Source organism: Dendrobates tinctorius, unplaced genomic scaffold, assembly GCF_039654945.1.
Source record: "Dendrobates tinctorius isolate UK_male_01 unplaced genomic scaffold, ASM3965494v1 ptg000007l, whole genome shotgun sequence".
NCBI lineage: Eukaryota > Metazoa > Chordata > Amphibia > Anura > Dendrobatidae > Dendrobates > Dendrobates tinctorius.
This window is the reverse complement of record NW_027361675.1, coordinates 39173110-39190602: the sequence shown is the minus strand read 5'-3', so window position 1 is coordinate 39190602 and position 17493 is coordinate 39173110. Positions and strand designations below refer to the sequence as shown.

Below are 17493 nucleotides of genomic sequence, written 5' to 3'. Positions count from 1 at the left end.
TTATACTCTTTCTAGTGTCGTTTTCTAGTGAAGGGATTTCAAATAAAAATTAAATGGCTGATCAGATCAGCCAGTCTGTGATCTATGTTGCTCGCAGTTTGGGCAGGATAAATCAGATCACAGGTGTCTTTTAATTTTCATTATTATACTCTAGATTTTGTTAAAACTGTGCACTAACAATCTCATGCTCTTGTACTACATGTCACCAACGTACATTGTCATGTTTTGCTCGTGACTTTCAGACTTGTAATCTTGCACTCCGCAATGTTTTCTGAACGATGACCCACTTATAACACAGCTATACAAACGTGGATAGGACGCAGCTTTTCCGTGACAGAAGATGCAGCCGGCTAAATAATCAAACGCTTGTGATGCCATGTGCACGTCAGCTTAGTTTAGGAAGGCAATAAAACCTATGTATAAATGAATATTTAACGCCATCCTCAAAGCAGATGCACAGCGAGAAGTGTTCATAAGGAGGCTTTGCAAGAACACAAACAAGGGTCTAATTGACCCGTATTAGCCATCTGCACAATGAGAGTGGAGCTTTTATTTTTGAACATGTGGCTTATGGGTAAGGACCCGTTAACCCTATTTTTCATTATATTCTTATGAGCAAAGATCTAATGATAGCTGAAAGCAATCTGAACTCAATGGCCTGGCCCAGGTTGGCTTTAATCAACAAGCATCAAATGTCCACTGCTCATAGAGCAGAGTGGTTACCAGGACATGGCATGCCCCTGCTGCAGGCAGAGCGCCGTCGCTAACACAATAAAATCTCATTCATAGCTTTGCAGTCACAGAAATTGATCCTGTAAAGAGCAAGTCATTGTGTGCAGCCCCCCGGCACCGCAAGCACTGCGAGTCTTTGTTCTGTGCTGAAGAATCCTGCGGCCCCTCGCAATACAGCAGAGATTTCCCTAGGAGTCCATGGGTTAATAACTCTTCGCGGATATAATGCCAGCAGATTGTCACATGACCTGGGCTATTTTTAGTTGGCATCGCGCACCCTCTCTCCGAGCGGGGCCGCTCAACTGGAATCCGCTACCCGGCTCTCGCTCTATTCTTCATCATGCTGCAGGGGAGACTATGTGAAGACGCAGAAGGACGCAAAAGATGGTGGGAAACATCAAGATACTTGTAAAAACAAGAAAAGGAATTTAATCTAATAACTAAGAAAAAAGCTAATTTAGCCAATAGGAGCAGTAAAAAAGACTAAAATGGAGACATCAAATACTGTTTGGAGTTAAAAGTAACCTATACTGTAGAAAAACATAATACGAACAACAAAATCATGAAAGTACCACGCCATTGTGGTTTTATTCTTATTTCACCTCCGGATAGATATCAGTAATGTTTCCTGTGTGTAGTAAAAGGATTATCGGTGTCCATCTTCTACTCTTTCCAATGCCGCGCCCATCTGTTCTCGCCATCTTTTGACTGCTCCTCTGACGGGCCAGAAGCCACTGCCAACAGTTACTATTTCTCTTAGTCTAAGTCTATGAAAGTCTCGTTCTGAGATTCAGACTTCTATTGAGGAGTAACTTCCAGTCCGCCAGGCAAACCCTGGAATAATCCGGCCAGTCACAACTACCGTCAAGTGATGAAGAGGACAGGAGCAGCGCTGGGAATGGCAGAAGACGGCGATCGGTGTTTTACTACACACGCTAAAGCTACATAACCGACACCTAATCAGTGGGGTAAAAAATGAAAATGGGGTGGAACTTTAAGTTGAAATTTGAGCTTATGTAAATCAGTCTACAATGTAAATATCTGCAACTTCCTAATGTAATTTATCATTTCAGCAGCGTTCTTCCAAGATCTCTGCTTTCTGTTCACAAACTGAAGCTGGAAAGGTATTCTCGCCCACCGCTTGCAAGACATTTTGAAGTATATCAGGAAAGCTGAAAAACTTTTCATTACAAAAAAAGTGTTCCTTATGAAGCACCGAGGAGAAACTCACTTGGACAGGGTGCCTACAATTAAATGACTAAAAGTAAATTTAGTTCAACCTATGGACTTATTCAGACAGTAGTGTTTCATCCACATTTTTCACAGCTCAAATATGTATGTATCCATTACCCTCAAAAAAACCATCCTTTTTATGTGATACTATCTGAAGAGCCCGGCGTTGTAACTAACTACAGTTAGCTATAACAAATAATGATTATATAGTATAGCCACACTCACTATAATATCCCACATCATTCCGTCAGCCAGAGCCACCAGACAACTACCACTAACATCCCACATCATCCCATCAGAGCCACCGGACTACTACCACTAATATCCCACATCCTCCCGTCACAGCCGCTGGACTACTACCCCTAATATCCCACATCATCCCATCAGCCAGAGCCACCAGGCAACTACCACTAATATCCCACATCATCTCGTCAGAGCCACCGGACTACTACCACTAATATCCCACATCCTCCCATCACAGCCGCTGGACTACTACCCCTAATATCCCACATCATCCCATCAGCCAGAGCCACCAGGCAACTACCACTAATATCCCACATCATCTCGTTAGAGCCACCGGACTACTACCACTAATATCCCACATCCTCCCATCACAGCCGCTGGACTACTACCCCTAATATCCCACATCATCCCATCAGCCAGAGCCACCGGACTACTACCACTAATATCCCACATAATCCCTTCAGAGCCACCGGACTACTACCACTAATATCCCACATCATCCCGTCAGAGCCAGCGGACTACTACCCCTAATATCCCACATCATCCCGTCAAAGCCACCAGACTACTACCCTTAATATCCCACATCATCCCGTCAGCCAGAGCCACCGGACTACTACCCCTAATATCCCACATCATCCCGTCAGCCAGAGCCACCAGACAACTAGCACTAATATCCCACATCATCCCGTCAGCCAGAGCCACTGGACTACTACCCCTAATATCCCACATCATCCCGTCAGTCAGAGCCACTGGACTACTCCCCCTAATATCCCACATCATCCCGTCAGCCAGAGCCACCGGACTACTACCCCTAATATCCCACATCATCCCATCAGCCAGAGCCACCGGACAACTAGCACTAATATCCCACATCATTCCGTCAGCCAGAGCCATCGGACTACTACCCCTAATATCCCACATCATCCCATCAGCCAGAACCACCGGACAACTAGCACTAATATCCCACATCACTCCGTCAGCCAGAGCCACTGGACTACTACCCCCTAATATCCCACATCATCCCGTCAGAGCAGTTACTATTTGATTGTCAATAAGGTACGGAAGCACTTATGCAATAGCGGATCTCGTTTAGAGGTGTTTTGAATTTTGCCCTATAGTAATTCACTTTGGGAGCATGAATTAGAACTTTGGAGGACATTTAGCATTCACTCACAAGCACTGTGACACCTCGTATGCTTCAGTGAAAAAACTTTTTATAAGTTTATAATGAGTTATTTTGACATGAATTGATGATTAAACTTATATTACTGAAATTGTAAAACCTGATTTATTTAAAGTGTTTTGATGTGCATTAGTGATGCAAATTCTCTGTACATTGTGGTAAAATGAAGCGGTGGTATGTTTTTAGTCTTTTTTGGACCTGAGGCATCTCCTTTTTTTGTGTAAGTCTGTGATTAATAAAATTAAATGTTGAAATATACACTCCTTTGCTTTTCATTGCTTGTATGATGGCATGGTAGTATGTATTTGATACGGAGTGGTAACTCTTTTGAAAGGTGTTTTTGGACTAATATGTATATGCATTCTATAAGTTCATGTCTACTGGAAGAGAATCACAAAATATTGATCAGATAGTATAAGATGAAAGAAAAATTGAACAAAACATTCTATTCGATCAGCCCACTGTGCTGGAGGTGTAGGAGCTATGAGGGCTTTTTCTTAAATCTTTTTTGGCTCTGCTCTACAACACTTCAGGAGTGTTGTAAAGAGAATAATTAGGTTTGTTACTGGTCATGAAGCAGAGATGGGTCCAGAACTGTTCCGACTACAGCTTTGTGCGTCTCTTGACCCTACCTACAAATGTTTTTCTTAAAGTACTACCATCAAAGTATTTATCCTTTTAATATATTGCAGTCATCATATTTTATAACATTGTGTACTTACAATTGCTCATTTTGCCTTTCTACCCAGCTAATTCTTCTCTTTTCTCTGCTCTATGTAGAAACTGGAAGCATCTTTTCCACGCAGAAGTCATCCCCCTTCTTCACCTCTTGACCCAGCTGTTCTGCTCCTCCCTGCCATTGACTTTTGCAGTCACTGATGACTCATATTGAGAAAATTGGTCTCCTGTTTCCACATAGAGCTTAGAAGGATTCAGCTAGTCCGTTTTTATTTAAAGGGAATCTGTCACCCTATTTTTCGCCTATCAGCTGCCGGCACCAACATCAGGGGCTTATCTACAGCATTCTGTAATGCTGTAGATAAGCCCCCGATGTACCCTGAAAGAGAAATTAAAAGGAGTTAGATTATACTCACCTGGGCGCGGTCCGGTCTTGGTCCTATGGGTGTTGCGGTCTGGCGCCTCCCATCTTTTAAAGGTGACGTCCTCTTTCCTTACCGTCGCGGCTCCAGCACAGGCGCACTGCTCTGCCCTGTTGAGGGCAGAGCAGAGTACTGCAGTGCGCAGGTGCCGGGAGAGGTCCAGCGCCTGCACACTGCAGTATTCTGCTCTGCACTCAACAGGGAAGAGCAGTGCGCCTGCGCAGGAGCCACGGCAGGCAGCAAAGAAGAGAACATCACCGTTAGAAGATGGGAGGCGCCAGACCGGACCATGACACCCATCGGACCAAGACTGGACCCGGAACGCCCCTGGGTGAGTAGAATACAAGTCATTTTTCTTATCTTTCAGGTTACATCAGGGGCTTATCTACAGCATTACAGAATGCTGTAGATAAGCCCATGATGTCGGTGCCGGCAGCTAATAGGCGAAAAATAGGGTGACAGATTCCCTTTAAATTATGTCATAGACCTGATGGAAAACAGAAGAATTAGGTGGGTAGAAGGGCAAAATGAGCAATTATAAGTACACAGTGCCATATAATGTGAAGACTGCAATATATTAAGATAATAATAATTTTGATGAGAGTGTTTGCTTAAGATTCCTAGTAATGGCTGCTTGTGGTTGCATCCCATTACTATTAGGGAAAAAGGTGATTCCGCCAGGTTTGTCTCTCTGGATTACGGTTGCTAATGGATCTAATGCACGTGGCGGATCCAGTATCTTCTCTTTGTAATAGACAGTATACTTGCTACAAAACTTGGTACTACTAAAACGACTTCCAACAGTCCAAGGAATATGGAGAACTATCCCCATAGGACTAGCATTTGAGCATTAAGCGCCCCCCACCCCACACAAAAAAAGCCAGAAGTCATGCATATTTGACCCAATATTAAAGAAAGCATGTGAGGATGTAGTTTTGTTTAAAATTAAACTGTTAGCTTACCTGATTGTCTCTAAGTAAAAATATTTGTACTCCTCAAGAAAGAACAATTTTGTACTATATTTCTAAGAAATCTTGATTGTGCCATGCATTTTATGAAATGGGCGCTACCTGTTGAGGGTGCGTGCCTGCACATCGATGCTGTCCACTCCGTTCTGACAGAGTCAGACTGTGCAGGGACACACCTCTATGACCAGCTGAATGTTGCCACCCAGTTGTAAATTTATTTATACATTTCTGGAAAGAATAACAGAGGAACGGCACAAAGACTAGAATTGTTACATCATGGGAAATACAATTGTTGACTAAAACAATCATGGCAAGGTTTCTGAAAAATAAGAGCAAGAAAGAAAATCCAATTCAATCTTTTCTCCAAGTCGGACTCCAATAAAAATGTAGTCCAGGGATAAGTTGTAGCAAATCAATACAGCAGCTTACGCATTTACACGTGCTTTTAGCCATAGCTAGTCATGTTAGAACTAAAAGCACATGTGGCGCTTAAAATACGCATACGGCTGTATTGCTTTTCTACAACTTAGCCCTGGACTACATTTTTATTGGAGACCGACTTGAATAAAGAATGGATTGGATTTTCTTTCTTGTATTGGACAAGTTATTTTTTCTGATGTTAATACATACCAAGCCAGAGACTGGTTACAGGATGTAGAAATATGTGAATTGTGATGAGATGGAATTTCTCTGTTACCCACAATGTCTGAGGCAAACTCCATATATACATTAAAGAAATCCCAACACACTTTATCTGTTGTGAATAATCCTTTTAAGGAATTTAAAGGAAAACTAAATCAAAAAGTGTTCACCCACCTTTGGAAGGTGATATCTTACTGTGAGGAGGATCTGGACTACCCAGCTTTCTCTGGCAGTTCCATAAAGAATGAACGGAGTGGTGGTGCATATGCATGGGTACCCCTCCATTACAATGTGGCATTTAGAGCCCCGTTCTTGGGATTGGTAAGGAGCGCAGTTGTCACACCCTATAGATCAGAAGGTTATCACCAAACTATGGATAGGTGGTAACTTTCAATATATGGGCTCGTTAAAGGGTCAACATTGACTTTTAGGATTGCTACCTCCAATAGGTGGCACTAGAGTTCTAGTCCTCTTCCTCTCTGAAGAGACAATTTGCATAATTACCATTAATGACACAAACTGTCATAACCACTTAAACCTGTCAGGTCTCAAAATGCTAATAACTTGCAGATAAGGTATAAATCTGTAGGTTGATGGCATTCCAAAAGCCTCTGGCTTTCAATCATTGGGACATGGCCGGCACAGCTTCAGTCACCACTCAGTACATAGTGAGCAACGGTGTAACCGCACCCCAACACGGACTGACCGCTTACTCAGTAGAGCATCAGTAAAAAGCCGGCTGTCAGTCACTGCCGGGGAGAAATTACAGCCGTCGCTCACCATTTACTGAGCAGTGACTGAAGCTGCGTTTCTGTAACTGAAAGATGGAACATGCCCGGAAGAATAAAGTCCATTTCCTCCCAGTAGCTGGGCTATCAGTATGGCAACCGGGCACCTTTGAAACGCTATTAACCTGCAGATTAAAGAGAATCTGTCAGGTTATTTGTATGTAGTATTCTAATAGTATCCTGAAATAGGACTCAGGCAGCCCTTTCAGGATATGCCATTTTTATTTCTGTATGTGCCCCCTTGTGTTGCTGTAAGCCCCGGATAAATTTATTTTCTTGCGTCGGCAAGTCATGCATGTATATTGCTTACCCCATATTCACACTCCTTTCCCCGCCCATAATCAGCCCTCCCACCCGCACTAGTGTCACTGAATGAGTCAGACTGCCGTATGCCATACAGAAAGAAAAGTTACATATCCTGAAAGGGCTATCAAAGTCCTATTTCAGGATACTATTAGTATACTACATACAAATTACTTGACAGATTCTCTTTAACCCCATATCTCCAGGTTAATAACGTTTTGGGATGGGAAAGTTCTCTTTAATGTTTCATATCTAAACAATAAAGTTTGTGGTGCTAGAACATCAAGAAACACATGATTTGATCACTTAAAACAATCTATGGTCAGACACAGTCATTACACAGCAGACAGCTAGGGCACATTTATAAGATTACTATGCTTACAATGATTATATTGCACATAAAAACATTTCATATCATATATTCAACACTACAGATTTGCAACACAAATTAACTAAATGATTACCCAAGTATTGATAGTATTTTATTTTCAACTCATTCAAGATTTTTGGTTTTTCCTTTCGGTACAAAGATGAACAGATTTTTGGCAGTTCCAACTCTTGAACAGATCACGTAAAGTTGACCATGAGAAAAGCATGGAGATTGCAAATCGATCCCTATTACTTTCAAGGACTGTCCCTGAGCATTGTTAATGGACATTGCAAATAGCAGTTGAACTGGAAACTGGAGGCGTTTAAAATCAAAAAACAAAATCAGATGGAATGAGTGGAATTCTTGGAATGAAAATGTCCTCTCCTTTGGCACATCCTGTTTCTGAACTGTGTATCTAACCCTATCCTGTGTGATAATGTCTGCTGAGCTGTGTACCTAACCCTATCCTGTGTGATAATGTCTGCTGAGCTGTGTACCTAATCCTCTCCTGTGTGATGTCTGCTGAGCTGTGTATCTAATCATGTGTGTTACTGACTGCTCAGACGTGTATCTAATCCTCTCCTGTGTTACTGACTGCTCAGCCGTGTATCTAATCCTATCCTGTGTGATACAGACTGCTGAGCCATGTGTCTAATCCTCTCCTGTGTGATACGGACTGCTGAGCTGTGTATCTAATCCTTTCCTGTGTGATACTGACTGCTGAGCCATGTATCTAATCCTATCCTGTGTGATACTGGGTTCCCCCTGCAGTCTGTGTCAGAGGGTGGTCTGTGTTGGCACGGTAATAAATTGTGTTATTTCCAGCTTTACAAAAGGACGATAAGACCATAGAAATAAGAATAATAGGCCAAATTGTTTGGTGAATTGGAACGCGCGGGGTTAAAATTTCGCCTCACGACATAGCCTATGATGTTCTCGGGGTTCAGACGTGTGACTGTGCAAAATTTTGTCGCTGTAGCAGCGACTGTGCAGATGCCAATCCCGGACATATACACATACATACGCACACATTCAGCTTTATATATTAGATCACAGCACAGGAACATTGTTTTTAAACACATTCAATGGTAGAACATATTGTTCCAAGATCTGTTGATTAAAATGTACTTTTGTTTGTGGGAAAAGCCCTTTAAGTCTAATGTGTATGCAGGCCCTAAGTCTCAAAGTTCTTATTTTTAAAGGGTTCATTATGTATAGGCGGTATTTAATCTAGTTAAGTAACAGATCCTGAAAGCAATTTGACTAATAGTGTCCGGTTTCAGGGTTCATTTTACTGGGTAGACCTATGCAATACATCAGGCAATTATGCCCATCAAGGGCAATGGAAACATGAACCATAATACCACCATGTATGATAAGTACTACCAAGTATTTCCTGGCAACAATGCAGCTATGTTTAATACAGACTTTTAGCACATATTACGCTTATTACTACAGAAGTGTGTACACACGTCTAACTGTGAATTGGTTGACACACTGATCAGTAATTTCCCCTTTTCTTTTGCAGCAGCACCAGTACATTGAAGTATTAGGCTATTAAACAGTCTTTGAAATTGATAAAAGTGGCCAACGTAAGCTATGAAACTTGCACGTGTCTCCATAAAAGGGTTGTTTATTAGGGCCCTCAGTTCTGCTAAAATAGACGCTAGACCCCAGTAGACCTCCGAATTCCCGAATAGCATATCTGCACGTAAAACACAAAAAACAGATGATCCCAACTAACCTGCATTCAGGTGGCATTCTTTGATTTGGAACTGCAGTTCATTCTCATTAGGAATATCCTTCCATGTGGCCAGGAAGACTTGCCTCTCTAAAGGATGAAAGCATAATCAATGGTAAGGAGCAACAAACGTGAATGTGACATAACTAGAAGCTTCCATGAATCTCAAGGGTAAGGTATTAGTACTGTGTGTAGTGCTAGTCTGAGCACACAAATTGCTCTGTGCCGGATGAGTAGTCAGCAGGACGGTTGTTGGTAACAGATTATGTTATCAGCGTTGTCAATGCTCATGTGCGCAGTACTGATTCATCCGGCATGAAGAAGGGTACAAGATATAAAATGTTACATCCTATGAACAAGAAGAATAATTGGATTTTAAATGACATGAGACCCTGACTCCCGATGTATGAAAGGTTCCCCAGTAGGGTGTCTTGCATGCAAAAAATGTTCTCTTACCCATTTTGCCATCTTCCACAAAGAGTACGTGTAGCGGGATGAGACAGCTGAAGTAGAAAACATCAATGTTGTTTTTCACAGCCACCTATCACACACAAGAGTGAGAACCAAGAATTAAGTTGCTAGATTTACAACTAGCATTGTGACCCCGGCATCCGAGATCCCACCTCTGATCTGAAGGGGTCATAACATCCATTAACCCTTCATCTCTACTTGGCGGTTTCTGAATCATTCTTTCAAGCGCGTGAACAGAAGTGACATCTGTACTTATATGCCGTGCTATAAATAATTGAAGGCCCTTTCGGGTTATTACTGATGGGAGTGGATTTGGCTAGATTTGCAGCTGCGCTCACATTTGTTTTTATTTTCTGGTCCGTGATCAAAACGAAAAATTAAAAAAAAAAAAAAAAAAAGAACCTCAGATGCAAATGTAAGCCTGCCATTAGTCCAGAATTATTTATGAAAAGTGATGAGATACAAGGTATTTTAGTTATTTGGTAAAAAAAAAAATACAATATATTAAAATAAGGTTGTAAACCCTCCTGAAGGCCTGTATTACTGCATTACTTTTCTGAGAAACAGGACTGCCAAACTGTCACAAAGGGTTACATTATATCATAAGGAATTGGAAGCTCATACAATTATTGATATTCGGGTATGCAAAACCAATGAGAGGCGTCCTGGTGGAAGGACATGTCCTACAGCTACAGCTCTGTGGGTGGAGGGGGGACATACTGTTGTCTCATGGTTGTCACATTAATGAAAGTGTCTCAGTGCTCTGAATGTCCCCATGTCATTGCCAGGCTGCCGAAGCAAAAACTGAAAGAATACAACCAATTAAGTGGGTGCTATTCCCAAGAGATCTGATGCTGGAAGAATATCTTTTGATTAGTTACTATGTTTATTCAGTTGACTAGGCCAGTTATTCAGGTCTCTAGTCCAGCGGCCAGGTCAGTAGTCTGGCCAGGGGACAAGAGCAGTGAGAACCTTTCCATCCTACCTACCGGCATCAGTAGCTCCTTTTTTAAATAGCCAGCCTGGCACGGTCATATATGCGTTATACCGCAATGATGATCTTGCACCAGGCCGGCTAATCAATAGAAGAGCCAAGATTGCCGGCATGTAAGAGGCTTGTCGCAAAGCTCCATTCCAGCAGCCACAGAATTCTGACCTGGCCCTTCAAATTTATTAACTCTTCTCTCATGTATACGGCTGGAATTCAGCACCTTTACGTTCAGAAAATGACATGTTTTGTAAGGAAACATAGCAGAACACAATGCAGCACAGTGATGAAGAAAAGTAGTTATAGGCACAAAAGCTTTTACCCTTGCCTGCGATGTTACAGGTACAGAGCAGCTGCAATCCGGTCACAGTTTCTACAAAGAACCTTGCAATACAGAGTATATAAGTCAGCAGGTTTCCTCTATAGTCTTTGTCTTTATCTCGCTCTCGGACAGGGAAAAGTAAAACAAAAAAAAAAATGCAGCAAGTCTCCAACTCGGCTCCATATTGAAATGAATGTTGCGTGCAACCTGCTGTTAAGGGAAGCTACTAAACAGCACAGAGCTCCCATTTTCTACATTCCCATTTACACACTAATCATTTGTGTCATGCTTTAATCACACCTAAGAAAAAACAGGCCTTTTCGGTAGAAAGAAATATATTGCCCAAACTTGGCACCGGAAACTTATTGTAGGACATTACCAATGCTTCTTGGCAAGATAGGCATTCCCCAATCTTGTACATGCTCAGGATTTGCCATAAATAGTAGTAAAATGCAGAAGTCTTGAACATGCGTGCCGTTGTCAGAGATCCGGGTCTACTATACATTTGTGACAAATCTTGAGGCTAGGCCACATATCTGCGGGAGGGTAAAAAAAAAAACCTTTAAACCTATTTAATCATATTCACTCATATGAGGTGGTTAATCAATCTATTTAGACCAATCTTGGAAGACTAATGTAAGAAGCAAATACCGTATTTCCTTTATGAAGGTCCTACAGCACTTTTTCTTCCAGCATATTCAAAATTAGTTAAAAAAGGGTTATAGAATTGAACTTAATGCAAATTATAATTTTAGAATTTTGTTGTCGCCTTTTTAACAACCTTGCTTTGTATCAAAAAGCAGTGAATCCACTACATAATGGTTTGAGATGTAATAAATCTAATGTTATAGTCATTTTTATTTCTGGTACCAGGGCTATATCTTTTGCCATGTGTCTTCATTTTCTGATGCCAGGGAGGTGGATATTTTCAGCAACACACTGATGATAAAACATGATGTTGCAAATCTTCCTCAGATCTGCCTATCCTATGCATAGACCTTCCCAATACACAGCTGCTCCTCAAGCCTTTGTGCTATCCCAGACCCCCAAGGCACCAGTACGAATGCATGACCAAAAATCGCAAATAATGGTCCATCGCCATTATCACTTGAGGTGGGGAAACGGGACCAGGCAAAATGACTGAGCCATGTGGTTACTGTAACTCCCACAGAAATGAATAGGAGTTATGGAAACAACTGAGGCTTTACCTCACATTCATTTTTAAGGAAGTTAAAAAGAAAAGCAAAATGTAGGTCAACTCTTCTCAATTGTTTCAGTAGTCCAGCCTCCAGTAGTCAGTTTCTCTCTCATCCGTTTCAGTAAAGTAAGTGAATTTATAAACCAATTGTATTATATAGCAGCTGTAACAAAATGGAAAAAAAAAAAAAAAAGAAAATTACACTACTGACGAAAAGTTAGGGATATTTGTCTTTTTCGGGTAAAGTTTATGGAAAACGTAAAAACTTCTCACTACAGCGATATTTTATCATGAAAGTAGGGTTATTTAAGTTAAAGCATGGAATCTCGATTTCCTCATCTCAAGCAAATTATTGAAACAAAAGCCAACAACAGTGGTGGGTATGCCCCAACAATAATGCCAATGTCTCATCTTGTCGTGTGGCTTTGAGCATCAATTGAGGTTCTGGTGTACAGAGTTACAAGCCTCTACATAAAGACTCGATGAGCTGGAGTATTGTCATCCATGAAGCTAAAATTAGGCCAGTATTGTTCACGCAGAGGCAAATGACTGGATTAATGATGTTATTCAAGTAGTAGGGGCTTGTCCCTGTACCATACACAAAGTGTAGGCCAGTTCTGTATTGACTAGACACTTGCCCACACTGTAACACCACCAAAGGCTGTTGACAACAGTGGCTGATGCATAGCGCTCTCCGAGCTCTCATTGGGGCCATAGTTTCTGCGCAGCTTGAATCGACTTTCATCAGTGAACACCACTGAGGCCCACTTGTCGCTCATCCAACAAAGATACTCTTTACAATGACGTCTGTGCTTGATGGTGTGGTCAGGTACTCTTGCAGGTTGTCTAGCACTCAGATCATGCTGATGTAAAAGGTTTCAAATGGTCCGACAACACTTGAGTGCCTCAACTCCCTTAAATGTGCCTGGAGTTGTGTGGCATTTATCATTCAATTCCGAAGTGTATTGTCCATAATGAAGCAGGCAGGGTGTGGCACATGGCCAAAGGACATCCACTTCTCTACCTTTCTGTGACTTTTCCCATCGTATCTGTTGCAACCTGCAAATGACACTCTCATAGTCCACTTCAGTCTGAGAACATCCTGCTTGAAGCCTCGCAATGGCAAGGTACTGTTGCGCAATTGTTAGGTGTCATTTTGGTCTTGAAAATGTGAACAGCATGATGTGGAGGACTGATTAAATACCTATTCTAATTGAAACCTAAAATTTATTGGCAGATTCATGGATCAAACGCCTCTTGTGAATTTTGCCATTGAGCTCCTTGTTAGGGAAGTTGTAAAATAGTACTGAAACATTGAACAGTGGACAAGTATAGTAAACGGTTTAGATAAGGTCACATTAAGTTCACCTGAAAAGGTGCATTTTCGGTTCATCCTGAAATTTCACCCCAAAGCCAAATATACCCAACATTTTGTGACTATGGTAGTTTAAAAGACCCCATCAAAACACTTTAAGATTACTCTTTCTGCATTCTACTAATGTCCTTGATGTCCTAGGCCAACCTAAGAGTGCAAATGAGCTAGAACTAGGCCCAGTGAAGTGTCACTTTTCCCAGTCTAGTCCTGCCTCAGTCCCTATAATACTGCCGCCTGGGCATGACCAATGTCCTTCCCTGGAGCTCAAGCGATTCCAGCACAACTTCTAAACTTGCACATGCACACACTGTCCTTTCTGACAATGCCTTAGTAAGGATCACTGGACATGTGAAGTGCCTGAAGCAAACACCAAGCTTCACTGCGTATGGTCAGGAATGGACACATCAAGAGGACGTAGCTCAAGCGTGGAAGATTTGCAGCGGTACTGGAATCAGTTGGGAAGGAGGTTATTTCAAAGCTGATGAGCTTGATTACAGGTACTAAGGTCAGACTATTCTGGGGGAAGCAATGTCCTGCCAAACTAGTGAATCTCCCGCTATGCGTTATTACAATGTATAACATAAATTTAACGGCACCGAATTGCGTAAAATATGTCAGTGTTCATGCCTATATCAATCCATATTAAAAGGAAAGCTGACAGTGTTTGCCTAGAGAGAACCAAACAGCTTCTTTGCAAACTGTTCTGTCAAGAACCAGGACAGTAAAGGTTTAGTTAAGCGAGATCCATATGGTTAAAAAGATCAGCTGATATAATAAAGTAAAATTCAGCCAAAGCAATCACATAGCAGGACAGTAATAAGAAAAATGACACACACTGCTAAGTACTTTAAAGATGAATTCCAAAAATCTGATCACAAGAAGAAAATTAATATTGTCACAGATTGGGATGTGAAACTAGGGCATATTGCCACCTGCATTTACAGTGCCACCAATCTGGAATGTTGCCACGAGGGAAAAGGGAGCAGAACAGTCATGTAGGAGATGGCAGTCAGTAATGACATGTCTGGCTTGGGTGGTATAAACTAATTGATTTCTCTAGTTACGTAGATACACTGCTAGGAATGAATAGGGGGAGCAGATGGCTCACTGGGAATACATGATCCAGCACTCCCAGCGGAGATGCTTTTTCAAACAGTAAATATGCTTTAATGGGTATGAGTCCCATCTTTGGACACATACATTTTCTTATTGTTGTCTATGCCTACAACGTCTGCTGTTAGCTGGCTCCTTATTTCTATAGTAAAACAAAAGCTCGAAGGAACACTGAAATCACACCCCAGCTCCATGATACGTTACAGCAAAATATGCATCAATAGCAAAAACTCTGCTAGTATTTACCTGGAGGTTGTTAAGTGGCTCCATTTTCATGACCGGTCCCAGAGTATTTAAAGGAAGGGAAATGTCAATGCTTTGGTTTGGCATGAGGGGTGTATGTATAGCCAATGGGGCACTAGGAATTACTCCAAAGCTGCAATAAAGAGAGAAAAATCACTTATTAGCATCCGGTTGTGAGTGGATGGCAACAGAAATCTAGTTCTACAGTTTATTCAACAAACTGGGTTTTGCACGCAAGAAAATCTTTGCCCCGTGTGGAGAAATATGCACCTAAAATTATCAGATTAGACGTCAAAAACGGGCAGCAAAAGATCGGCATCCCAACAACTGTGGCAGCACACATCCTTAGAATGATGCTAATGGGACAGACTTCTCCGCAAAAGTTTATTGGAGCATACTCTTCCTTCCCCTACAGATGTTGGCTTTTCAGAAGGATCAAAGAAGATTATATTGATAGGTCCTGTAGATCTAGAATATGTAACTGATAAGAATCCAACCAGGACAGAAAAAAAACGGGTCAACATGGCAGAAGAGCTGAGGACGGCTCTTCTAGGTGTCAAATACTTAACGACTATGAGTAATTTGCTGTTTAACACCAATAGCAAAAGTAAATTAGAAGAGTACAAACAAGAGTCTGATATCAAATAGAAAAATCACATCATCACCAGCTTAATAAGACTAGACACCGTCTCGGGCTTTTTTTTTTTATGCATGCATTTTGGGCCAAACCTTATTTTGGCAATAGGGTTTTATTGCACCCTTAACCATTGCGATTTCTTTTTACTGAAACGAGAAATAAAATCCAAGCATTCCAATATGGGTGAAAATGTAGAAGGTGTCAGCTGCTGCCGAATAGCCCCCGATCGGTGTTGACACTAATCACGGATGTATAACCCACTTAGATGATGCTGTCAATGACAACCGCATACAGATGGTTAATACGCGGAGGGGACTCTTTCACCCTACCAGCATCCCGAGATCTCGATGGTTGCCATGGAAATTCGAGGTCAAGTAATGGCCTCGGGGTTCTGCCAGATAGTGTGGACAAGTATGATGTTAGCAATAGTTTATTTGAAATATAATTTTTTTCATTCCATTCTTTCGAGTTTGTGTCATTTCCTGCAACGCATATGAAAGGTTTAACAAAGCACCAGACAGCAGTTTTGGATTTTTCGGAAGGGTGCAGTTTTTAAAATCATATCAATTTTGGGAGTTGTCCAATATACAGGTGCCTTAAAGTCACTAGAAAACTGAATAGGTTTTGTAAAGGTCCTTGAAAAAAAGATATGAATAATTGCTGCTAAACTTTTAATCATTCTAACATCCTATCAAAATAACCGGACAGTGGAAACATTATCGTGACGTAAAGTAGGCATGGTAAATGTTATTTATTGAGGGTTTTTTTAGCATAACTATCTGGTTTAAGGATATAAACATTCAAAAAGTTAAGAAGCTACACATTGGTTTTAGAGCTTTTCGTCAAACTTCCGATATTTTCACACAAACATAAAATAGATGGACCCAAATTTGCCACTAACAGTTAGTAAAAAAAAAAAATAAATAAATAAAAAGTCATGGAAAAAGAAAATCTTAGAAATCACTGAAAAATGTTGATTTTTTTTTTTTTTTTTTTTTTAGTTATGACCACAGAGTGAAATGTTAGATTTGAAAAATTTGGCCTGGTCACTCAGGAGGTCAAAAAATTAACACAGGGAGGAATGCAAAAAAAAAAAAAAAAAAAAAAAAAAAAAAAAGAGAAATTAAAGAGATACAAATGCTCCCATCAGAACAAGGTCACTGTTGGAGTCACAACATAGATCATAAATCTGTGATCACTGGGGGTCTGGATGCTGATAATTTTACTGATCCCGACAACAGGGGGAGCTCAAAGTCCCCTATGTAAATGAAGTAACCACTGCATAAATAACTCTGTATAGGAATTATTGATAGTTAATTGGCATCAGTGAAAATACAGTATCTAAATCCCATTGAGCAGTTGTGGAGAGATGTTAACCCCTTCACCCCTAGCCATTTTCCTTTTTTTGCATTTGTTTTGTTCCCATTCTTCCTAGAGCCATAACTTTTTATTTTTCCGTCAATATGGCCATGTAAGGGCTTGTCTTTTGCGGAACCATTTGTACTTTTGAACGACATAATTAATTTTACCATATACTGTGCTGGAAAAAATTTTAAGTTTGGTGAAATTGCAAAAAAAATGCAATTCCACAATTATTTTTGGGTTGCGTTTTTTTTTTTTCACCATGTTCACTAAATGCTAAAACTGACCAACCATTATGATTCTCCAGGTCATTACGAGTTTGTAGATGGCAAACACATATAGGGTCTTTTTTATTTAAGTGTGAAAAAAAAAATCCAAAGCTTTGAAAAAAAAAAAGCACCATTTTCCAATACTCGTAGTGCCTCCATTTTTTGGGATCTGGGGCTGGGCGAGGGTTTAGGTTTTACGCAGTAGGCTGAAG

The 17493-nt window shown here is 40.9% G+C and overlaps 1 protein-coding gene across 3 annotated transcripts in view; it reads right to left on the bottom strand.

The window, feature by feature from the left end:
* The window catches only part of AP2B1 (adaptor related protein complex 2 subunit beta 1), a 134174-nt gene that overhangs the window by 19433 nt on the left and 97248 nt on the right, over nucleotides 1–17493 (bottom strand). For all 3 annotated transcript variants that reach the window (XM_073573646.1, XM_073573650.1, XM_073573655.1), the window contains 3 exons: nucleotides 15017–15146; nucleotides 9760–9844; nucleotides 9307–9393 (listed from right to left, as the gene is read on the bottom strand). In XM_073573646.1, the coding sequence (XP_073429747.1) occupies nucleotides 9307–9393; nucleotides 9760–9844; nucleotides 15017–15146 (302 nt within the window). The remainder of the gene's footprint in view (nucleotides 1–9306; nucleotides 9394–9759; nucleotides 9845–15016; nucleotides 15147–17493) is intronic.